This window comes from Gopherus evgoodei, chromosome 23 (assembly GCF_007399415.2).
Source record: "Gopherus evgoodei ecotype Sinaloan lineage chromosome 23, rGopEvg1_v1.p, whole genome shotgun sequence".
NCBI classification, from domain to species: Eukaryota; Metazoa; Chordata; order Testudines; family Testudinidae; genus Gopherus; species Gopherus evgoodei.
Window position 1 is genome coordinate 15,007,515 of NC_044344.1, and position 24,625 is coordinate 15,032,139.

The 24,625-nt window shown below is 51.7% G+C and overlaps 1 protein-coding gene across 1 annotated transcript; it reads right to left on the reverse strand.

Annotated features, from left to right (window-relative positions):
• Positions 1-1,784: 1,784 nt before the first annotated feature.
• CD79B (CD79b molecule) lies at positions 1,785-21,313 on the reverse strand. The gene is made up of 6 exons (XM_030541631.1): positions 21,140-21,313; positions 18,248-18,289; positions 14,615-14,926; positions 5,259-5,377; positions 3,650-3,691; positions 1,785-2,626 (listed from the first exon to the last, which is right to left on the reverse strand). The coding sequence occupies exons 1-6, from the start codon at positions 21,231-21,233 to the stop codon at positions 2,528-2,530; spliced, it is 708 nt and encodes a 235-aa protein (XP_030397491.1). The 5' UTR covers positions 21,234-21,313; the 3' UTR covers positions 1,785-2,527.
• Positions 21,314-24,625: the final 3,312 nt, after the last annotated feature.

Below are 24,625 nucleotides of genomic sequence, written 5' to 3' on the forward strand. Positions count from 1 at the left end.
TTGATCTCTCATGCCTTGTGAGCTGGACTTTCCATCGTGTGACCTCCCCAGGCTGAAAATAAACTCACCGACGCGGAGGCCAGCTTTTGGTCAGTTCTGCAGGCAAGGGTTGTGGAAATTGCCATGGGGCGGGCTGCATCTCCTGGACGCTGCCTCCTCACATGTTCACGCTCACATAGCATCTCTGGGACAACCATGTAGCAATGGCTCCCATGGAAAAGGCTCTTAGGAGAGCACAGAAGGGTGCTTAGCTCCCTTCAGTGAAACCAGGCACAAGCTTCTTAATCCACAGCTCTCTGGATTCCTTAGAGCCACAGTCAGGTATTGGCTGTGGGTGGACTTGCGCCGCTGGTGAGAAAACACAGCCGAGAATTTCCAGGCTGCCTCCAAATCCTACAGCTTCTTCCTGTGGATCCTCCCGAAGAGCAACCCTTTCCTGTCCCATGGCTAGAATGCTTCGCAGCCTCCTCTCCACCACCCTGGCGCCTGCCTGGTCCTCATATGGCCCATTCTGCTGCAATCACCTTCCTGTCCCATTGCCCTGACTGTGTTACCCCCCTCCGTGCAACCCCCACTAGCTCCCCCTCGATCCATGCATCTCACACACAAGCTTCTGGGCCTTACTTGTAAGGCCCTGCACAGCTTTGCCCTTCCCTCTGCTTGTGTAAAATGTCATCTCTTGCCACCTTCCACCTCGTCTACTTCCTTTGCTCTTCCACCAACACCAGCCGCTTCCTTGATACGCCCATTGGCACTTCTGCAGCCTCTTCGGCGCTGCCCCTTGTGCAGGAAGCAACATCCCTGAACAGATCCCGCAAGCCCCTGCCGTGTCTCCCTTCACATCCCTCCTCACTACTGCTGGCAGCCGATGGTAAATGGGCCGCCAGGGTTGGCAGGCGACCAGCAAAGGATTGTATATTCTGATGACTGACCCCTCCTCCCCCGTCCCAGGTCAGTGGTTTGATCCATTTACTTCTTGTGTCTCGTCGTTCTTTGGGGCAGACACTGTCCTTTCCAAGTGTCAGTACAGGGCCTAGTTCAACGAGGCCTTGATCCTGGCCATGGCTGCTGGGCGCTGTATGATACAAGGCAGTGCTACAGATATCCCTGCTCACCCTGGCAGCAAAAGCCTATAGAAGAAGCTGCAAACAGGCCCAGCACCCCCTTCCCAGCCAGCCCCTCCGAAATCACTGGCATGGCATGTGCATCCTTACTGGGGCAGTGTGGGGAACATCTGCTCTAACGTGTCTCATGAGAGCTCAGTGGCCACGACTGTATTTGGGTTCCTGCCTATACAGCCCCACCAGCCTGCACGGCACTGAAGAGACACGCCCCTGCTGCAAAGAGCCGCACAGACCATACAGGCAGACCTAAAGGGCCTGGCGAGGTGAGCCAGATGCAAGATTTTGCTGGTATCATTCCACCCAGTCAGATTTCTCCTCTTGCAAAGGAAAGTCCGTGCAGCAGAAACTGTGGCCTAAAGTGCTGCTTAGAGCAGGAAATTAGTGGATTTTAATAATAAGCCTGCTTAATATCAATTAGCACTAAAGGAATGTTCCATGCTCTGGTCCATGGAAAACCCCTTCTGGTGAGTGTGTTGATGTGAAATGATCTTTGGTATCCCTTAGTACAGAACCTGCCTGAGATCCCAGCATCATGATAACGGCCCACACACCTAGACAAGTTGCTCAATGAGAGAGTCCCTAGACTATGCATCTCAGCCACGCGTTGTGCAGTAAGGAGCCAGTCTGACTCCAGGTGGTGGTAACAGGAGGAGCAGGACACTGATTCATTGTGTTTATTAAAACTTTAAAAAGCAGTTGGATATTTTGATCCCACAATTTCCATACTTTGCTGGGACACCCTAATTCTCACTTGGTAGAACTTCATTCCCGTTGTGTAGCATCTTGCTACAGGGAGTCATAATAACTTCACGCGCAGTGGAAGGTTCGGTTCAACATGAGTAAAGTGATCACATTCCAGCCCTCTGTGAATGTGTCGTCTCTGCAAACCTGTCTCTCCTTCCTAGGCCCAGGGCCTCAGAGACTAAAGTGATTTGCTGCTACCAGGTTCTTTTAGCTGCCTAACTCAGGCTGAGGTTAACTCGCTGTTTGCTGCCAGTTGGTGGCAGCTTGCTACTCATTTCTGTACATGCACCTAGGGGCTTGTGTGTTGAGATAATAACAGCAACTTCCAGGCTAAAATCGTCTTGGCCAGCTCCCACCCAGATCTGGATACAGACTCAGAAAAGCAAGCACTGACTATACAACACCAAAAACTCAAGCAAGCTCTACTAACGGTTACAGGAGGCAGCTGCGTGCGGCAGGGAGGTGGGAGCTACTGGCAACATCCCGTCATCTTGTTGCAGTTTGTGGTGTTGCCCTGCCACGCATGAGTCTGTAACAGCCGCAGCCCATGGCAGGAGCCAGGAATCCCCATTCCTCCAGCATCAGTGGGTAGCTCGCAGGCACGGCGGTGCAAGAAACTGTGCCACTAAGGTAGGCAAGTCGCCTGGGTGCAGAGCCCCTCACTCCTGGCCCGGATGCTCCCCAATTGTCCACTTGGCTTTTACATCCCGCAGGGGTGCAATGTCTTCGTAGGTGGCAGTTTGTTCGATCTCTAAGCCCTGTGCAAAGGAGAGGGAGAGTGAGGAGGAAACGTTCCCAGGGACCTGGTTCAGCCCTGTGATACGCCCAGGGGCCTCCCTGGGCTCACCCGTTGCTGCGCAAGCCGAGCTTAGGGCGGAACTGGGAATTCAGTGTGATGCTAGCTGGCAGAAGAGCTTTACCAAGGCTGACTCCGCGCCGCCAGCCCCAGCCCTCCCTCCCTCCCATCTCCAAGGCTGGCCTGGCCATGCCAGCTTCAGGCTCATTCCCAGGGATATAATGGACTGGTGCCTTTTTTGCTTCTTCATGATTTACAGAGAACCTGACAGGGTTTAGTTGTTTCCCTCTGCTTATTTTAGATAGAAATTCAGGCCTTGTCTACTCTGGCAGACTCTGTAGATGACCGGAGAACTAGTGGCACTATGACAGCCCAAAAGTCTGAGAGGGGAAAGGATTTCAAGGCAAGCTGTTTGAAACGCTCAGGTTTGCATGGTTTGTTAGTATTTATTTAACTCCAATACATAGGCACGGGAAGTAGGGCTGCATGGGATGATGCAGCACACCCACGTTTTGTGCCAGCCCCAGGGTCCCGCCCGGGGATAGGACCAGCTGCTGGCCCTGCATGCAGGGTCCTGGCTGCCAGCCCGGCATACTGCTCAGCCACTGGCCCCATGCCTGGGGCTCCACACCCACCCCTAGCTGTGGCCCCAGCCTCCGCCGCTTTACCCCTGCCAGTGTCTCTCCCCTCCCGGAGTCACAGCCTTGCTCCTGGCCCCAGCTCTAGGGGATGCTGGGGGGTGCAGACAAGGCGGGGTAAGCAGAGATGCAGCTCAGCACCCTCACTCCAAAAACGATTCCAGCGACACTTCTCCAATACACAACACACACTTGGGAGAAAGGACGTCAGTCTTAAAGATCCACTTCTCCTCCCCTTCAGCTCGCAATGTACATCTGAAACCCTGCCCTGCCCAGCTCACTGCTTCAAAAATATTCCTATTATATTAACTATTATTAACCTAATTAACAGGATATTGTTAACTTACCTCATAGGTATGGTCCTCATCAGAGCTGGCCTTGCCATCACCCTAGTGGGAAGGGAGAAGCACAGGGAATTGTAGTGATATTCCTTACCACAATGTTCTGCTATTTCTGGGCTCTCCCTGGGTTGCTACCAGAATGTCTGTGTCATTAAATGTTTCTCCCCAAAGTATCCCAAGTGGGTGTAAAACCAGGGTGTTGCCAAGCACTGCATGATGGGGCAGCTGTGCCCTCGGGGGAGTGGGGCCATCCAAGAACAGACCCACTCAGCATGGTGTGTGTGAATGGCCTGGGCATGTCTCCTATTGCGATGTCCTGGGTTTACACTGAGTCCTTGGTGTAAACCAACCCAGGTTAAGCCGTGTGATGCACTCAGCACAACCCAGGTACCAGGGATAACAGTAAGCTGTCTGGGTGCCAGGGGCCTGCGTCCGCCCGAGCCATGCCAGCCCCACCCCAGATCTAAGCCTGAGGTGTGCACCGTCAGTGCCCAGACTCCTGATGACAGTTTCCCTTGGAGGAGCCAGGAGACATAACTGAACCGCTATCAGAGGCGACATATGGGGGGCATGCAGGGTCATGTGTCCCCCAGATTTGCTCACATGGGCTGAGCATGCTCAGTAACACTGCTGAAGCTGGCTGCCCTCACTCTGCCCCCCTCATCTCTGCCTTATCCCCACTAACCTATTAGACCCAGAGCTTCCCAGGGGAATTCCAGATGCTTCCAGGGCTCCCCGGGGCTAAATGCTTTATTTCTCCAAGCAAAGGAAGACAGATGTTCCTCCCTGAGGCCTGGTCTACATTTAAAACTCAGGTCAACATAGCTGTGGTACTCAGGGGTGTGAAAAATCCACAGCCCCTGAGTGCTGCAGTGGTGCCAAACTAACCCCCAGTGTAGCCGCAGTGAGGTCAATGGCAGACTGTTTCCATCACGCTAGCAACTGTTGCCCAGGGAGGTAGAGTTCCTAGCATGATGGAAAAACCACTTCTGTCGCCGTGGTGTGTGTCTACACTACAGGCTTCCCGCGGCATAGCTGGGAGCTGTAGCTCCTGAAGTGTAGACGTCCCTGGCCTACACCTTTCGACAGCCATGAGGGGCCACCAGGCTGAGGCAGTGCAACCCCTTGCTGTTCCTCCAGGCCTCTGCCAGCTGTTGGTGGGGGCCCAGATGGCAAAATCCCATATAATTCCCCCCTAACTGCGAAGCAGTGGGTGGAAGGGACTAGCTATCCTCCATCTTTTGCATTGCCTCTGGGACCTAGCCCAGGTACCTCAGTTCTCAGAGGAGGCTGTCAGGAAGAGCCCATTGGCTGAATAGACACAATGGAAATGGAGCCTCTTGTGACACAGCTCTATATCCCCCCAGCGAAAGCGATACGCCTGCCCTGGTTCCAGGGCCATTAGCCCTCTGCTCCCTAGAAAATATAGGAGACTTCTCCCCATCCTCAGCACAGCTCAGAGCGATGGCTGGGAGCCTGGGATGATGGTGACCAGACAGGCCTAGAAACATGGTCCCCCAACAGGTCATGCTGAGACATTCCAAGATGCCTCACACAATGGATGGTCAATGCACATCCTTGAATGGTATTTAAGTAGGAGGAGCCCAATACTCACTTTCTCCAGGAGCAGGAGCATGGGGACGCTCACGAAGATGACCAGGAGAATGGACTGGATCATGATGATGACGTCTTTCACACTGTTCCGTCTCTGGACCTGCTCAATGGTGCTGAAACCTACAAACGAGGCAACAGCAGGAAGGTGCCTTGAACCCTTTGCAGTGTCTCTCCCAGACGGGAGGAGCAGGAGCTGGCTGGAGTTTGGTTACAGAACAGCTGTAAGGGCCTAGGAGGAGGAACTTAGCGTGAAAGGGACGCCTCACCCTTGACTCCGGCTCCAGAGCGCACCCCAGGGTTCTGCATGCAGTAGTGAGTGAATGGGTGAAAAGAAAAATTGATAAAGGAAATTCTTTTAAGAAAGAAAGAAAGAACGATGCCTGCTTTGCTTTCACAACAGCCCCCTTTGCACCCAGTGAGCATCACAGATTTGCTTTTCTGATGGAGAAAAACCTCGCAGTTGATTCAAGAGCTTCCCTGACCTGCTGTTTGCTGTGACCTCCCATCGGCACCTCTTCTCTCCTCCTCTCTGTACTTCTGAGAGCCTCTCCTCCCTTAGGAGTAGTGATTCATCCCCTTTTCCATACTTGCCCCCATCCATCTAGCCTGGGCCACTAGCCTGCAATGTCACCTGCTATTGTGATTTTCTCACTAGTCACATGATATTTGGTGCTAAATCCCAGCTCTGGGAGTCAAGTGAATACACAAGAGTGTCAGCTTTTGGGGGTTTTATGTTTGCTTGGTTTGTTTTTAAAAGTAAGTCCATGCCCTCCCGGGCATGGATAAAAGCTTGAAGACACTAACCCTAAAGGATCCAGACCCAGAAGGGAAATAAAGAGAACACCAGTTTAAAATCTCATGATTTTAAGTCCATCTTGTGATCTGTGGGCATGGCAGATGATCTGTGAGTGCTGAGGGATGGCAAGCTCCATGGGCCCTGCTCTGGGGATGGGAAACGTCTCCCTGAAATGCTGCCCAGACAGCAAAGCAAGTAGCCTCCCCATGCCACATAGAGCTGGGCTTGCAATGGAAGGACCTTGTCAGCACCACCTCATGGGCACCCAGGTCACAGGTCATTCAGGGCAGCAAACAGCCCATTCTGAACGTGACATGCTCAGAAGGTGACAAGTGCAGGGCGTCCAAATGACTTTTCCTGGCCTTCCACGTGAGTCTGGTGGTATCTGCACCAGAGACTTGGCACCAACCCAAAGCAGGCGCTGTCCCCTTGACACAGTGCCTTGGGCATGCTATTCCCATGTGTGTGTGACGGAGCCCAGAGCAGCACCACAAAGATATACAACCCAGTGTGAGGGACTGGAGGCAGTCCCAGAGCCATTGGCCAGGAGAGCTAGGGCTTCCACTCCATGCAGCCAATGAAGTGGGCCTGTAGCCCACGAAAGCTTATGTTCAAATAAATTTGCTAGTCTCTAAGGTGCCACAAATACTCCTGTTCTTTCTGTTATCAGGGTAACAGATAGGTCTCAAAGTGTAACTGTGAACAGGGAATCAGCATTGAGCAGGTGTGTTTCCATCAGAGTTCGGCAGGACTTGGTTCTTGGCCCTACACTAATTACCACGACATTATTAATGACCTGGAAGAAAACACAAAATCATCGCTGAGCACGTTTGAGCTGACACGGGAAGTGGTAAGTAATGAAGGGGTCAGGACACTGATTCAGCGCAGTCTGGATCACTTGGTAAGCTGGGCACATGCAAACCATGTGCATTTTAATACAGCTAAATGTAAATGGGCACATCTAAGAACAAAGAATGCCAGCCATACTTACAGGATTGGGGAGGGGGCCAGAGCCGTAACTAGGTATTTTTGCGCCCGAGGCAAGAATATAAAATTGTCCCCCCCAGGGCCGGATCTTCAGTGGCAAGTCCCTCAGTCCCTCTCGGAGGGAAGGGCCTGCTGCCAAATTGCCGCTGAAGAATGAATGAAGCAGCGGCAGTAGAGCCTGTGATTTTGGAGGGTCTAACTCATGATTTTTGACTGCTTGGGCTGGTAATGTTGCTTCCAGGATGGTCTTTGGTTCCAGTCCAGTTCCAATCCAGAGAGGGACTCACAGGTTAAGAGAGGAGGGAGGTGCTGAATATCAGCAGTGGCCACTAGGAATCAACATGTGTCCTGAGAATGCTGGGAGTTCAGGTCTGCATGGCAGGATCAGGGGTGGCAGGTTTGTAGAAATGTTGGTGGTCCACAGAACTCGCCCCTGCCCAAACTCCACCCCAGGCTCTGGGAGGGAGTTTGGGTGAGGGAGGAGGTCTGGGGTGCAGGCCCTAGGCTGGGGCAGGGGATTGGGGTGCAGGCTCTGGGAGGGAGTTTGGGGATGGGAGGGCTCCAGAGGGATGGGGTACAGGTGTGAGGGCTGTGGGTTATGACTGCATATGAGGGGTTTGGAATGTGGGAGGGGTTCAGGGTGAGAGTAGGGCTGAGGGCTCTGTCTGGGGCTGGGAATGGGAAGGTTGGGATGTGGGAGGGGCTCAGGGCAAGGGTAAGGGTGTAGGGGGTGAGGGCTCTGGATGGGACTGGGGATAAGGTGTTTGGGGTGGTGGAGGGGCTCAGGGCTCGGGCAGAGGGTATGGTGGGGGTTGAAAGCTCTGACTGGAGGTCTGGGATCTGAGGTGGGGCAGGGCTGGGGATGAGTTTGGGGTGCAGGCAGGCTGCTCTGGGACAGGGGCCAGAGAGGAGGACTCCCTCCAGCCCTTTCCCTGCTGGCAGCAGCAAGCTCTGGGGGAGGAGCCCCCTTTCCTGCCCCCCCAGCAGCACACTCACCCCCACCACTGTCACCGCATGTGCTCCTAGGGCCCCTCTCAGGTCCAGAAATCTCCCTCGCTTCCCCGTGGTGGGTGTTGGGGATGCTGCGTGCGCCTCCTCCCCTGCTGTTGCCCCTGACTGTAGCCTCACTGGGGGTGGAGGATGGGGCTGCCTCCTTGCCCGACATAGGGCAGTAGTGGTGACTGTGGGTGAGGGGCCTCCCCCGAGCTGCTGGAGGGTCCCACTGGAAAATGAAAGGGTCGATGGGGAAGGGCAGGCTCAGAGTCAGTCTGCCCTGGCTGTAGTGGAGGGGGGCACTACGACCCAGTGGCAGCAGTTGCTGGAGGGAAGGCAGCATGGAGCTGCAGGGGAGAGAGGGAGGAGCAAGTCGGGGCTGGGGGACATTCGGGGGGAGCAGGGGGGAGATCACCCGGGTTATAAATATCTCTGGGCAAGCAGCTATTTTTCCATCTCCACCGCTTTGTGCACCCGAGGCAAGTGTCTCCCTCACCTCGCCCTTGCTGTGGCACTGGAGGGGGCTGCCCAGGGAAGCAAGGACTCTGGAAAAGGTTTGAGGGTCATCGTGGTTAATCAGCTAAACATGAACTCCCAGTGGGACACCTTGGCCAAAAGAGCTACTGTGAGCCTGGGATGTATAAACCAGGTAATTCTGAGTAGCAGAAGAGAGGTTATTTTACCTCCGTATTTGGCACTGGTGCAACCACTCCTGGAATACCGTGTCCAGTTCTGGTGTTCACAATTCCAGAAAGATGATGATACATTGGAGAGGGTTGAGAGAGGAGCCAGGAGAACGATTAAAGGTTTTGAAAACCTGCCTTGTAGCGATAGACTCCAGAAGCCCAATCTATGTAGCTTAACAAAGAGAAGGTTCAGGGGTGACTTGATCACAGTCTGTAAGTACCTACGTGGGGAACAAATGCTTGGTAATAGTCAATCTAGCAAAGAAAAGTCTAACATGATCCAATGGGTGGAAGATGAAGCTAGACAGATTCAGCCTGGAAATAAGGTACCCATGTTTAACATTAACCATTGGAACAACCTACCAAGGGTCATGGTCATCTCTGGCAGCTTTTAAATCAGGATTGGATATTTTTCTACAAGATCTGCTCTAGGAGTAATTTTGGGGCAGTGCTCTGACCTATGTTATGTGGGAGGTCAGACTGGATGAACACAGTGGTTCCTTTTGGCCTGGGGAATCTATTCATTTATTTATTACCTGTATTGTGGGAGTGCCTAGCTGGTTGGTGCGAATGGCAGGAGCTGACCCCAGTTCTCTGTGATAAAAATATGGCAATCAAGTTAAACATTGTAATTCAACCCATCTCAATGTACAGGATAGAGACTTGGCCACCTATGGGGAAGGCGATCAGTATGTTCTCTACCATGGGAATGAAGATGTTGAGATGGTTAAATGGATGGACATGCTATAATAGGAAATGGAAAGAGGTTGTGAGGGGCCTAATGCGGATTGCCCCAATTGAGGACAAGTTGATGGAGGCTAGGGTATGTTGGTGTGGTTGTGTCCAGTGGAGACCTGGGAGTGCTATTGGTAGGATGACCCTTTCAGTGATTGGGGGTGGAAGACAAGCAAGAAGGAGGCCAAAGAATAGGTACGTGGAGCAGATATTGTAGAACTGATAAATGAAATTGTTTTTAATTGTTCACTTTATTAATGTAACTTCTGTTCACCATTCACTACACTTGCCTACATTGTAACTTCTGTTCACTGTTTGCCATATTGTAATTCAAACCCCATTTTAAAACACTCACTCCATTTTGTAAAAGCTTCCTCCAACCTTCATTCTTGCAAACTCTGCTGTAATCTTATTAGTTTAGTTTAGATGTGTGAATGAGGCATGTATGGATGATGAAATCAAGCTCCAGCCCCAGCCTGTCCTGACGAAATAGAGTTCAAACATCACCGGCTGAAGATGCAGACAAGAGCCCTAACAAAGTAAGGGCTGGTCTACACTAGGGAGTGGGATCAATCTAAGATACGCAACTTCAGCTACGTGAATAGCGTAGCTGAAGTCGAAGTATCTTAGATCGATTTACCTCTCATCTTCACAGTGTGGGATCGATGTCCGCGGCTCCCCCTGTCAACTCCACTACCGCCGCTCGCCCTGGTGGAGTTCCGGAGTTGACGGGAGCGCGTTCGGGGATCGATATATCGCGTCTAGATAAGACGCGATATATCGATCCCCGACAAATTGATCGCTACCCGCCGATACGGCAGGTAGTCTAGACGTACCCTAAGAAGAGTCCACCCTAAAAAGGAAAGGTACAATAGAAGGAAGATCAAAGCCAGGTCCGAGGCTGAAATCACGCCTGCAATTGACGGGTGATCAACTACCAAACTCAGAGGCAGTGTGACACAGCAAGACCTATAGACTCTGGATTCAAACTGAAGCCTACAAAAAGAATGGGTGAGATGGGAGACTTTGGAGGGTAACATTCTGCTGCCAACATGGAACGACATCGGTGCAGGCCCAACAGAGACCCAGCTTGTCCTTGTGCCTGACTTTCCTGGCCAGTTACTGCCACAAGCTACGAACCCAAACTGCAAAATCAAGCCACGAACTCAAGCTATGTCCAGGACTGGAAACTATGCAGCAGCTGCAGAACATCTGATGGATGGATGTCTGTGTGTGTGTGTGTGTATAGGTATTAGGTATAATGTGTGTGTATAAGGATTAAAATATTAGTTATTGGTCATAAATCAAATTGTGTTATCATAGTAAATGTGGCATCTTTGTCTTGCCCCCTGAAAAGAGGCTGTGTAGTTTTGTCTCTACAACAATATCTACAGATGTTAGAGACACCAATTTGCACAACAGCCAGTTGTACAGTCATGAGTTTTGGAAAAAGGCTATACAAGTCCCCAACCCCAAATAGGGAAGTGGCAAGAAAGAGGAAGAAGATTGTGGTAGCACCTGGGATCTCCCGTCATGGATCAGGACCCCATTGTGCCAGGCACTGAATAAACGCAGAACAGAGGAATGGTCCCTGCCCTAAAGAGCTTACAGTATAGGGGATGTGCCAGCAATGGCACTTGCCCCATTGAACTGCAGGGATGACTGGCACCTTCATTCTCCAGGGTAAGCAGCCTGTTCTCATTTAGACACCTGGTTCTCCAGGCCGAATGTCCTCAGGTTGGTAGGTGTAAGTTAGACATGTAGTGTGAGTATTCACACCCGTAATGCGAGTTCTCTGAGCTTCTTGCATTTTACAGTGTGAAAAGGGGCTTTTTTACACAACCTTTCTGGAATGATAATATTCTTATCATTTCCTGGGTATTCTGGGACTGCGCTCACGGGCCTCATTCCTGCTTGGCCCCATTGTGCAGAGTGCTGTACAGAAATAGAGGCAGACACAGTCCTTGCCCCGAACAGCTGAGAGTCTCAGCAATGGTTTGCTCATTTGTTCCTGTGTTTCATAGCTTCCAGCACACAGATTCATAAAGTCACATGCATCCATAGATTTTAAGGCCAGGAAAGGCCATTAGGTCCTCTAGTCTGCCCTCCTGCGTAATACAAGCCAGACAAACTCTCCCGTGGATTCCTGCCTCTAGCCCAATGGCTTGTGGCTGAACTAGAGCATATTCTGAAGGGGAGAGAAATGGGAGCTGAAATAAGTCAGAAAGCATGCGAAGAACCTTGGGGCTCAATTGCCACAATGGGAATGGCTGAAGGCCCAAATGGTCCCTTTTATTAACCTGGATTGGGAAGTGCCGAATGTCTTATTGAAATTCAAACCCACCCTGACATACCCGGCATCAGAAGACAGGGCTCCTTTGCTGTTGGGATCTGTGCCACAGCCCCTTCTTGCTGTGTGGCTGCTAATGGGTCCAGATGGTTCTGTATTGCCGTGTCAATGGGTCAGACTGGGATTTTCAAAGCATCGTCATTAAGGCTAAGATTCTGTCATGGCTATTTTTAGTAAAAAGGCTTGCGACCTGTCCATGACTTTTACCTTAAACAGCCATGATAAAATGGAGAGCTTAGCTGTAGGGTCTCTACACTGCGTGAAGCAGACAGGCAGCTGCGGGGACAATGGCGTTGACACCCTTTTTATAGTGGGGGTGCTGAAAACCAACAAAACTATCCCCAACCTTTTTATCTGCCAGAGCTGAGGCCAGGAGCAGGGCCGTATGTCCAGGAGGGGAGGGGGACATGGAGAGGGATAAGGGGGCCGAGGCTGGGGGCAGGTGTGGGGCCAGTAGCAGAGCCCTGTGTGTGGGACCGGCAGCCAGGACCCTGCATGTGTGGCTGGGAGCACGGCCAGTAGCTGGAACACCATGTGCACAGCCGGCAGCAGGGACCCTGCATAAAATCTGGGGGTGCTGCAGCACCCCCCACACCCCTACTTCCCGCACCTATGTGCGGGGGCCACTTGGAGCTCCAGGGTCCCCTCTGCCACCTGCAGCAGTCACAGCTCCCAGCCACCATGGGCTGAAGTCACGGAAGTCACCGGAAGTCACAGATTCCCTGTGACTTCGTTGACCTCTATGAAAAAATCAGCCTTAATCATAAGGGATCCCACTGGAGTGGGAGCTAGATGCCAAATCCCTTTGGCGCCTTTGAAAATCCCATCCAAAGGTTTAAAGTAGAAAACTTGAAAAAAATCCGTATGAGATAGGTAGATAGATAGATATGTGTATGGGGACAGAGGGACAGATAGATAGACAGGTGTGTATGGGGACAGATAGATTAGATGGGTGTGTGTGGGGACAGGTGGACAGATAGATAGGTATGGGAATAGATAGATGGGTGTGGGGCGGACAGATGGACAGATGGGTGTGTATGGGGACATGGGTGTGTATGGGGACAGATGGACAGATGGGTGTGTATGGGAACAGATGGATGTGTGGGGGGACATATGGGAGTGTATGGGGACAGACGGGTGTGTGGGGGGACAGATGGGTGTGAAGGGGGACAGATGGACAGATGGGTGTGTATGGGGACAGATGGACAGATGGGTGTGTGTGGGGACAGACGAGTGTGTGTGGGGACAGATGGACAGATGGGTGTGGGGGGGACAGATAGGTGTGTTTGGGGACAGATGGACAGATGGGTGTGTGGGGGGACGGATGGACAGAGGGGTGTGTGTGGGGACAGATGGGTGTGTATGGGGACAGATGGACAGATGGGTGTGTATGGGGACAGATGGGTGTGTATGGGGACAGATGGAGAGATGGGTGTGTAGGGGGACAGATGGGTGTGTGTGGGGACAGATGGGTGTGTGGGGGGACAGATGGACAGATGGGTGTGTGTGGGGACAGATGGGTGTGTATGGGGACAGATGGACAGATGGGTGTGGGGAGGACAGATAGGTATGTTTGGGGACAGATGGACAGATGGCTGTGTGTGGAGACAGATGGGTGTGTATGGGGACAGATGGACAGATCGGTGTGTGTGGGGACAGACAGGTGTGTATGGGGACAGATGGGTGTGTGTGGGGACAGATGGACAGATGGGTGTGTATGGGGACAGATGGGTGTGTATGGGGACAGATGGCCAGATGGGTGTGGGGGGCACAGATGGCCAGATGGGTGTGTGTGGGGACAGATGGACAGATGGGTGTGTATGGAGACAGACGGGAGTCTATGGGGACAGATGAACAGATGAGTGTGGGGGGGATAGATAGGTGTGTTTTGGGACCAATGGACAGATGGGTCTGTGTGGGGACAGATGGACAGATGGGTATGGGGGGGAGAGATAGGTGTGTTTGGGGAGAGATGGACAGATGGGTGTGTGGGGGGACAGATGGACAGATGAGTGTGTATGGGGACAGATGGACAGATGGGTGTGTGTGGGGACAGAAGGGTGTGTATGGGGACAGATGGGTGTGTGTGGGGACAGATGGACAGATGGGTGTGTATGGAGACAGACGGGAGTCTATGGGGACAGATGGACAGATGAGTGTGGGGGGGACAGATAGGTGTGTTTTGGGACCAATGGACAGATGGGTCTGTGTGGGGACAGATGGACAGATGGGTATGGGGGGGGAGAGATAGGTGTGTTTGGGGACAGATGGACAGATGGGTGTGTGGGGGGACAGATGGGTGTGGGGGGGGACAGATGGACAGAAGGGTGTGTATGGGGACAGATGGGTGTGTATGGGGACAGATGAACAGATGGGTATGTGTGGGGACAGATAGGTGTGTGTGGGCACAGATGGGTGTGGGGGGGACAGATGGACAGATGGAAGTGTTTGGGGACAGATGTGTGTGGGGGGACAGATGGGTGGGGGGGACAGATGGACAGATTTGTGTGTGGGGGGACAGATTTGTGTGTGGGGGGACAGATGGGTGTGTGGGGGGACAGATGGACAGGTGAGTGTGTATGGTGACAGATGGACAGATGGGAGTGTTTGGGGACAGATGTGTGTGTGGGCACAGATGAACAGATGGGTGTGTATGGGGACAGATGGGTGTGGGGGGGACAGATGGGTGTGGGGGGACAGATGGACAGATGGGTGTGTGGGGGGACAGAGGGGTGTGTATAGGGATAGATGGACAGATAGATAGATGGGTGTGTCTGGGGTTAGACAGAGACAGCGATAGCGCATCTCACCTATTACTCTCAGTTCACTCCCACACGTGCGTATCCGTCCCAGATCGTGAGCCAGGCTCTTATTTTCACACAAGTAAATGCCGTTGTCTTCAGGCTGAATTTTGCTGAAGATGATCATTACAAAGGACAGATTCCTCTCCTCATACACCCTCGGGCCATTCACATCTATCACCCGGGGGGTTTTGTCCTGTCCAGTCATTTTGTACCACTGCACGTCGTCTGAGTTGCGGGAGTGGCAGATGAAGTGAACTTGGGTGTTCTTCTTGGCAGCGATGTAACGAGGGTGCTGCCGGAAGTTTGAACAGACCATATCTGAGGAGGAGACAAAACCAGGCCAGGAAGGTAAATTGATAACACTGCATCTTATTAGCTCCTCCAGTTCTTCCCTGTGATGTCTGTGGGCTAATAGGGACCATCCCAGGGCTACTAACGCAGCATGCGTCCTGGCAAATGACTGGAAACGCTCACCGAATGCAGAAATGTAGGTTGACATAAATTGCGGTAAGAAGGATTACAATGCTGTGCGTGTGCAAACTGCAGCTTTGCTTCTGTGTGCACCAGCTTCTGGGCGAGCATCAGGCACGGGACACATGCCAAAGCTCGTAGCGCTCGTGGAAGTTAGGGTCTTAAACACTACGCAAGTCAAGATGTGCACAAGGTTCTCACAAGACCACGATGTGACTGCCCCACACCACACATACGGCTGCTATTACACTGCACAGAACCATCATGAAGTTTCAATGGAAACATTTTTGACCACTTTTAATTATTTAAAGTTTGCACAGCCATTACATTGCTATGAAGTGACGAAGAAATATATCCATTCTGTGTTTATTCTGAAGTCATTCATAGGAATTTTTAGCAGTTAAATACTAAATTGCTGAGTTACATATACACAGTATTCCATTTGTATTCAATTATTCCTTATAAGTAGCATTTAATTCAGCTGCTTCAGAAAATCATGAATAACCACTACTCATTTGTAACACTCAAGGTCGTTTTTCCTCTCTAATGCTAGTCGCTCACAGCTGCTAATTTAGTTATTTGATTTTATCACTTCCCAGGTTATTTCTGCCTTTCATAATTATAAAACAACAAATAATTTGGAAAAGACAGAAAATCAAGCAGCTAAATTAGTAACTGTGGGCAGCTTACATTAGAGAGGAAAAACCTCTGTTCCTAACCCCTGTGGTATCTCACAGCACACTAGGAACAGAGCAAAGCTTCAGCCTTAAACAGTATCAAACAAAAAGCACCATAGTGTTACGTTTATCGTCAATAGCCTTAGCTCACTTCTCCAGTATGCAGGGGCGGCTCTAGGCACCAAACGCGTGCCTGGGGCGGAAAGCGGCGGGCGGTGCTGTGCCGGTTGCCGTGAGGGGGGCAGTCAGGCTGCCTTCAGTGGCATGCTTACAGGAGGTCTGCCAGTCCCACGGCTTCAGCGGCAATTCGGTGGCAGGTACGCTGAAGGCGCGGTACCGGTGGATCTCCCACAAGTGTGCTGCCGAAAGCCACCTGACTGCCGTGCGTGGGGTGGCAAAATACATAGCGCCGCCCCTGCCAGTATGCAGTGTGTCTGATTACAATGAGGGGTACTGAGCTACTTTAAGGTTCCTTTGGTTCAAAATCCCACCATCGCGAACCCAAGTCGTTAAAATGTGCATGTATTTCCCTTCGATGAACTGCCAATGGCGCTAGAACAATTGGCCAGATCTCGCTCCCAGCATTCCTGTCTCATGAGCAACTCTGCATCTTTTGAAGGCGTTTCGGTCCCCAAGGCCAGTTCCCAGGCTGACTGGGACTGCAGCATTTATTTTCTCGGAGGAGAGGAGCTATAGGGAACACTGGTATATGAATTGGCCCTAGTGCTTTTATTATAATCACTGTCATTGATTCACATTGTGGCAGTGCCCAGTCATAGGGCTGCCTGGCACCAGGTGAGTCTCTAATTGTTACAGTACATATCTGTCCTCCCCAGCCAGGCTGGCTCTGGGGTCAACACCTTGGGAAAAGTCCAGTCGTGTCTCCCTTCCCAGTCACATAACCGACCTCCTGTAGCCAGCTTGGGCAGTGGTACTGTACAGATGAGACTCTACCTCTGCCTGCGAAACTCAAGTGGCCAGTAGTTACACAGCTCCTCTCCCTGTGTTTGATTGTAGCACCTAGAAGCCCCAGTCATGACCCTGCTGGGCACTGCACAAACCCAGAGCAAATCACTAATAGATCTTAGCCTCCCAGCACCCCTGAGCCGGGGACTCTGATCCCCATTTTACAGAGGGGCAGCTCAGGTGCAATGCAAGTCAAGTGAGGAGGCCGTTGGCTGATACGGGAACTGAAGGGAGATTTTCTGTACCCCAGTCTGCTAGACCATTTCCCCCTCCCAACTCTGCATGCAGAGAGCCAGACAGCCCAGGGTGTGTTGTCCTCCATGCTGCTCTGTGTGCATGTCCCTCGGGCACTCTGGGAGAGCTGCCCTGACTTCCCCAGCATGCACTGGTACAAACACTGTTCAGCAGCATGGGAGATGTTATCACTTGTCTGCATGGGAAGGTTGCACTGATTTAAGATAAGGAGTGAATTTAAACCAATTCAGTAAAACCAATGCAATCCCCTGTGTAGACATCCTTATTTTGGTACAGCAGCTTTTTTTCAGCTTAGCTTAAGTCTATGAAGAACAGGTTTAAGCTAAAGCAAAATAAGCCATTCTCTTAAATCGAAATAAGAGCATCCTCACAGGGGGTTGCACTGATTTAATTAAATTGGATTAAGAACAGATTTAAGTTAAATAGTTGCAACTTTCCCATGTAAACAAGGTCTCAGAGCAAAACCACTTCAGATACAAATGTCTTCTGTGGTTCCCCTCCTCTGAGGAAATGGCAAATTCTGTAGCCAAAGTCCACATGTGACCAACAAGTGGAGCTGAAGGGACTGAAATATGAGGGGAAATATGCAAATTTTACAGAGGCTGGGAATTGCTTTCACATTACTAGGGCTATTCGAAAAGGAACATATTGATTATAAATTGTTAATAGAGAAATGAGTAGTGGTTTGGGTTATAAGTTTTTGCAATGGTTTAAGCATTAAATATATTTAAGAATGAAATAGATAATTTACCATAATGGGAAAGAGACAGGCAGTAGCTAGGAACCTCAGCTAACTCATCCTCTTAAAATATTTCTAGGAGTGGTTTCCATGTAGTGTTATAGGAGTTATTTGGGGTATTTTAAAATCACTTTCTATCATTACTAATTCCATTTGATCAGCTACTTTTCTGTCTTGTGCTTTACAGCATAGCATTTCATCTTTTTCACTGAACTGCATCTATGTAATCACTCTGTTGCAGAACAGAGTAAAAGAGATCCAGGCAATGACAAATCTCTCCAACCCCTAAACTCTGAGGTCAGACCCTCAGCTGGCATAAAGCAGCACTCCAATGGAAGATCTGGCCCTCAGGATCTACCAGGTGGCTGCAGCTGGGGACTACAGGTTGGAGCCACCAGCTGAGTTTCAGCTTTAGAGGATTTTCATTTTCTCTTAACCTTACAGTGAGGGAGGAGGCACCTGAAAGGTGCACTAGGCAAAACACAAGCATCACAAAGGAGAGGATTCACTGTATTATACAGCTGTACTGACCTGACTTCCGCAGGGTGGTGTTTCTCGAGGCTGAGATCTCACCTGAAAGACAGGAGACGAACAGAAAAAGCAGCTCAGGGTTAGGGTTAGGGCCCATACAAGTCCCTGGCATTTGGAGGCTCAAGGTGCTATGGGAGCCAGGGGCCTGACACTCCCAGACATTCTGTCTCTAACTTTCCTCCGCGGCAGCGTGGGTTGGAGGACGTGTCTGGGGCTGAGGGTCAGGTGGGCTCCAGTACTGACTCATTAGGTGGCTTTGGGGTGGGGGAAGGGGACAGTCGTTGCTCATCTACCTTCGGTGGGTGCCCTGAGCATTACTATCTGATGCCTGTGAGCACACACCACACTGAGCACACACCACATGGCCCCGGAGCGGGGCTGCTCCAGTCCTTTGTCACAGGGCTGAGACTCAGGGCAGGAGGCAGGCTGGGCCAGTGGTTAGAGTGCTAGCCAGGCCTGGGGCTTGAGTGAACTCAGGACGGCACCATGCTGGGGTTGATACACGCTGGCTAGCGTGGTGGTTTAGCTGCCAGCCGGGGCCTTTGGAGCCTGGGGGCCATCTCCTGCTCTGCTACAGACTGGGTGAACTTGGGCCTTGGTTCCCCAGCTGTAAACCAGGGCCGAGGGGTGGGGCTGACGATAAAGCCATTAGCATGTGAGCCCAGCTAAGCACCCCACCTCACGAGCTGTTCTAGAGTCAGGCCCCAGCCTTATTTCAATGGCGCCAGCATTACAAAAACCAACTTTAACAGACTTGTCAAGAGAAGTGGAGCCCATAGGCCAGGAACTGCCTGGTCTTCCTGATGTGACCCTCACCCCTAGGGCTGCCTGGTGTGGGGGGACAAGTGAGACAATTTTCCCCAGGCTCCACAGGGGCCCCCATGAGAATATAGTAGTCTATAGTATTGCAACTTTTTTTTATGAAATTGCTTTGCCCCAGGCCCCCTCAATCCTCCGGGCAGCCCTGCTCACCCCACACCCCTCATATGTCTTAGGGCCTGCTATATGGGGTCACTCACAGAGTTAATCCAAATTAACTTCTACAGTGAATTAGTTAAACCGTATTTAAACCCTGTGTGAACACTCTGATTAGGAATTGAAGTGGCCTGAATTCGGTTTAGCTTGGAAGTACAGACTTGTTTCTTTGGGGCCCAGCCTAAGTCTCTCTATTGGGTGTGCAAAGTGCTACTGCATTGTGTAAATAAACCATGAACATGGCTGTGTCCCCCAAGAGGGCTGGTGTGGGACTGGAACGCAGGGTATGGCTACGTTGCGATAAAAGACCCACAGCACGGCTGCGGCTGGCCCAGGTCAGCTGACTCGGGCTCATGGGGCTTTGGCTGCGGGGCTAGAAAATGCAGCGTAGGAGTCTGGGCTCCAGCCCGAGCTGGAATGTCTACACTTATTTTTAGCCCCACAGCCCTAGCCTGAATCAACTGCCCTGGACTCGGAGCCACGAGTTTTTATCACTGCGTAGACACACCCTTAGACTCTAAGCAGCAATTGTGCCCCTACATCGGCAACCCCCAAAGTAGCCCACAACTCTGCTCCCTAGCCGGGCACCTTCACCCTGCAACTTGAGCCAGCCAGCCCCAACCCAGCATCTTCCCTGACATCCTGCAGCGGCTGCACCACTTCCCCAGTGGGGCAGATGGGCAGGAAGCACTGTTCTGTTTACTGAGTCGCTCCAGTGCACAGCTCATTCCTTTGCTATTTCTATGAAAATTGATCTGGGTGGTCAGGTGAAATCTGACATGTAGCTTTACTCCGTGGTTGTCTGCCAGCTCCTCGCCCATTCGGGCTGTGGTAATAACAATTCAGAGTAATGGTTTAATCATAGAAAGTGAATGTTGACACTCTATAGCTGTGCCCCTGCTGTTCACCTTGTTTGTGAAAGTTTGTACGAGCGGACGCCTCTGCGTATTAATGTTCCCAAACCACCTGTCATCTCCTCCTTCCATGGGAAGAGAGGGGCTTCCAGTTAATCTAAGCACCAGCTGCCCAAGGCTCTTGCACTGCTACTCCAGTCACATTGGACAGCAAGTTGTAGCTGCCCAGCATTTCTCCTTAACCAGCGCAGTCCTGGAGGGGCTCCAGCTACACGAACAAGGGAGATGTTACACCATCTACTTAGCAAGGTTCCCAAGAAACACTTGGCAGGGTCTCACTTCTCTTTCCTGGTTCCCCATCACCGCAGCATCTGAATATGCCCCAAGCTTTGGTGGCTCTAGCCTCCACCCTGGGAAGCAGGCCAGGGCGCCAGAGTCCTTGTTCAGAACACACAAAGACAGGACATAACTTGCCCAAGGACATGCAGGATGCCTGTAGCACAGCAGGGAATTGAAGCAGGGTCTCACACATCCTAAGCCAGAGACCTAAACTTGGCACCAGTCGTCTCTCTGCTGGCTGGTTGTTTCGTGGGTTAGAACTGCAGAGCCCAACAGTGAAAACGCCACTGTCGCCTTAGTGAGCAAAGGGCTGAAACCAAGCAGAGCCTGGACATGCCAAGGGCATCATCTAGGCTAATGATTGCTTTCCCTGGGGTCCCACCACGCTGGGCAGCCCTGAGGCCAGAGTTCCTGCCTTGCTGCGTATGCTGTGAAATCCAGGTCCTGCCTTCCTGGGAAAAGTTTGCTGTGTGCAAATGGACACTGAAATGATTTGAAAGATGGAAGGCGTTTGGGTTGAAAAGCTTAGAAACAAGTGGGTGACATTTGAGATCCCGTTTCCAAGTGAAGTTCTTTAGTGTTCCAACCCAGGACCAGGTGCAATGGGAGAGCTTTCAATACTCTGTTGGCAGAATCTGCGTTTAGGAATAATTCCAATAAAGAGTTAATGCTGACTACACCAGCCAATAGCCCCAGTAAGATTAAAGAACCGTGAAAACCCTACCTGAGATCAGGACTAACAGGCAGAGCTGCATGCGGAGAGCTGCCAGACTCTTGCAGAGGGAAGCCATTTCTGAGATCAAATGGTAGGAAAACATCAACACTCCGGCCTTGTGCCGTGGCTACAGAAATGCCGCTAACTCTCCAACTGGCTTCTTCTTTAGTGCTAAAAATTACAATGCTTTAGCGAAGCAAGACAGGACTTTCCTGTCGATGTAAATCAGGCCCTGCCGGGACAGTCCCAGGGGCTTGGTTTAGCACAGACTCAGATATGGGCCGTGGCTATGCAGTTGAGTGCATCTTCCCCACCCTTGGGTCAGATGCAGAGACGTGTCAGCAGGAGCAGGGGAATGTAAATTAATCTCCCTTCCGTCACGCTACACCGGAGTTGGAGGTGTGATTTCCAGCTCAAGGAGCCCGGCCCACACTAGCTTTGATTGTGCTAACTGCAGTGTATCCATGGCGGTGGGAGCAACAGGAGGACTCATCTGGGACTCAGGGCAGCCAGCCTCTCCTGCCGCTATGCTACACATCTGTGTTTAGATGCCACCTTGATCAGAGTTAGCGTGGGTATGTCTCCTCCAGCTGGGACGGACACCTTCCCACTTCAGTGCGGACAAACCCTTGCACACCGACAAAGGTGTAAGTGACACAAATGAATCCTCCTTAGTCCAGATCCTCCTGCAGGCAACAGCGTGAGTCTGGATTCATTGAGTCACCGCACACAGCACTGGGCAGGCACTTCCCTCGCCAGCTTCGCATGTTTCAGACAGACTCGTGGCACTTCTGCCTGGCCTTTGCAGAGATGTGAGGAAAGCCCCGACCAAACTCCCCAGCGCTGGCTGGGATGGAAGCCAGCATTTGGCTGTTGTTATTGCTGCATCCCCCCAGTTCTGGTGTCCTCTGCTTTTGCCCTGTGGTGTGCAGTGATTGCTCAGTGCTTGCCTGAGGTCTGCTTTATTCTGGGTCCAGTTCCAATTGGCTGTGCATAACAAGAGCTTATCATCACCCTGGCCAGACCTTCTGTCTGGAAAGCTCAGCCCTTAAAGACACAGCCCCATCCCAATGCCACAGGCTTTCCCTGCATTGATGCGGTGCTGATGGAATGCAGGGGGCATGGCAATCTCAATCTACGGTTCTCTTCCCCACTGCAGCCAAAGGTGCTGGCGGTCAGATCCCACCCAGTGTGCACGGTGACATGTTGTTTTCTGCAGCAGCTGGAGGAGTCATTTGGTGTTTGTGCTAGTTGCTACTGGGTCGTCTGGTTAGGCCAGCGCAGTGTATGACCTGTGCCCACTCCATGTGGGGCTCTGGCCCCTGTAGCAGTAACTGGAGCATACAGGTTTTGAGGAGCCTGCTGCGGCTTTAGCTAACAGAGTGGGGCTTTTAGCTCAGGCAATGGAGGCTCAAGGCCCCATGTTCTCTGCCTGCTGCTGACAGTCCCCCAGGAGTGTGGTGTTACACATGGTGACTGAAGGATTGAAGCCTCTCAACCTCGCTGCACAACCCTCGGGCAGAGTGCCCCGATGGGGGTGGGTTACGGCAGCACCACCATTCAGTTGCCGGGCATGGGCAATATTTAAACACAGCTCATATAAAAATGTGATGCCCCAATGGCCAAGGGGGGCCGATGCTGGAGTTCAAAAATTTCCAGTCCCACCTGGTCTTGCAGCATCCCGCCTGGTAAACCACTGATCAGCTGGGAGCTGGGGCTGCACAGGAAGCCAGCTGCCCTGGGAACTGGGGACACTTGAAGCCCTGAGAGCCTGTAGCATGGTGCTGGCTTCTCCTCAGCCCCAATCTATGCCCCATGGTGCTGATTGGGGCATAGATTGGGGCTGAGGAGAAGCCTGGTGCCTGGCCTTTAGAACTGGCTGCACCTGTGGGTTCAAGGGCAATAAAGTAAGGGAGAATGGCCAGGGGAAGGTCAGTCTCCAGGCTGAGGGCAGAGTCTGTGTGGAAAAGGAGATTGTGAGGCCTGCAAGTGGTATATAGTATATCACTGGTGGTGGGAGAACCTGGTGTAAATAAAGCCACGGGTGCTGAAGAACTAGAGTCCTCTCTGAGCTTTATTGGGGCAGCCAGTGGGCTCCAGGAAGAGGGGTGGGCAGAGGACCTTGTTATAGAGCCCCAGATTGAGCAGGCTGCTGGGAGCCTGGAAGCCCCCCAGGCAGGCTGTCAAGGAGTCAGGGAGATGGCTGAGCTGGCAGGAAAGCTGCCTGCTTTCCACTGACATTTCATGGGAATCCACATGTTCCCACAGAATGCTTGGAGGCTGGTGAATTGATATTTTACAAGGGATGAACGTTCCACGGGAAAACCTCCACCCAGCTGTAGCCATGCGCCATCTCTGACAGGTGTCCGCTGTGCTGTGCTGCTGCATGTGGGTGTGAAATACATGCAGGAATCTCTGATATCCTGCAGAGTCCACCTGTCTCTAATCCACCAGAACCTTCTGGGAAAGGCCTGGAGTGCTTCAGAGGTGAGCCGAATATGGCCCAATAGAAATGAAAGAGGGGTCTCTGGAAATAACCCTGAAATGCTTCTTTCTTTTTATCAGGTAACACACGTGCCTTGGGGGGATGGCAGCACTCAGCTGGGTTCAACAGAGCTCTGGTCTCTCTGGACAAATAACTAAACCAGCCCCACTCAGAAACCTGGGGCAATTAAGCAGATTCTCTAAGGGTAGTCTTGATAGGCAGAATTTCCTCACTTGCAAGTTCTCTGGGACTGTGAGCAGACAAGGAAATCTGGACAAGGGGAAAGGGAACAGTCACGAACTTAGGAAAACACAGCAACAGAACATGCATGCAAAAAGAGTGAAATAGAATCATAGAATGATAGAATATCTGGGCTGGAAGGGACCTCAGGAGGTCATCTAGTCCAACCCCCTGCTCAAAGCAGGACCAACCCCAACTAAATCATCCCAGCCAGGGCTTTGTCAAGCCTGACCTTAAAAATCTCAAAGGAAGGAGATTCCACTACCTCCCTAGGGAACCCATTCCAGTGCTTCACCACCCTTCTAGGGAAAAAGTTTTTCCTAATATCCAACCTAAACCTTCTCAACTGCAACTTGAAACTATTACTCCTTGTTCTGTCATCTGCTGCCACTGAGAACAGTCTAGATCAGTGGTCCCCAAACCTTTTCGTCTGGCGGGCACCAGATGAAAGACCATGGCGGTGGCCGAGCATCCACTGAAATGCCGTTAGCGGCAAGTGATGTCATTGAGAGGCGGCATTTCGGCGGATGCTCAGCCGCTGGCCAGGACGCGGGCGCAGTTAGACCACATTGGGGACCCCTGGTCTAGATCCATCCTCTTTGGAAACCCCTTTCAGGTATTTGAAAGCAGCTATCAAATCTCCCCTCATTCTTCTCTTCTGCAACTAAACAATCCCAGTTCCCTCAGCATCTCCTCATAAGTCATGTGCTCCAGCCCCCCAATCATTTTTGTTGCCCTCTGCTGGACTCTTTCCAGTTTTTCCACAGCCT

What these genes read in the sequence shown, in the direction of transcription:
- CD79B (XM_030541631.1), bottom strand. Translation starts at nt 21,233, where the DNA reads ATGTTTTCCTACCATTTGATCTCAGAAATGGCTTCCCTCTGCAAGAGT. An exon ending in CCTGTTAGTCCTGATCTCAG is followed by an intron (nt 18,290 to 21,139) that starts GTAGGGTTTTCA and finishes CCTGTCTTTCAG; the next exon opens with GTGAGATCTCAGCCTCGAGA. An exon ending in GAGTGAACTGAGAGTAATAG is followed by an intron (nt 5,378 to 14,614) that starts GTGAGATGCGCT and finishes CCTCGTTTGTAG; the next exon opens with GTTTCAGCACCATTGAGCAG.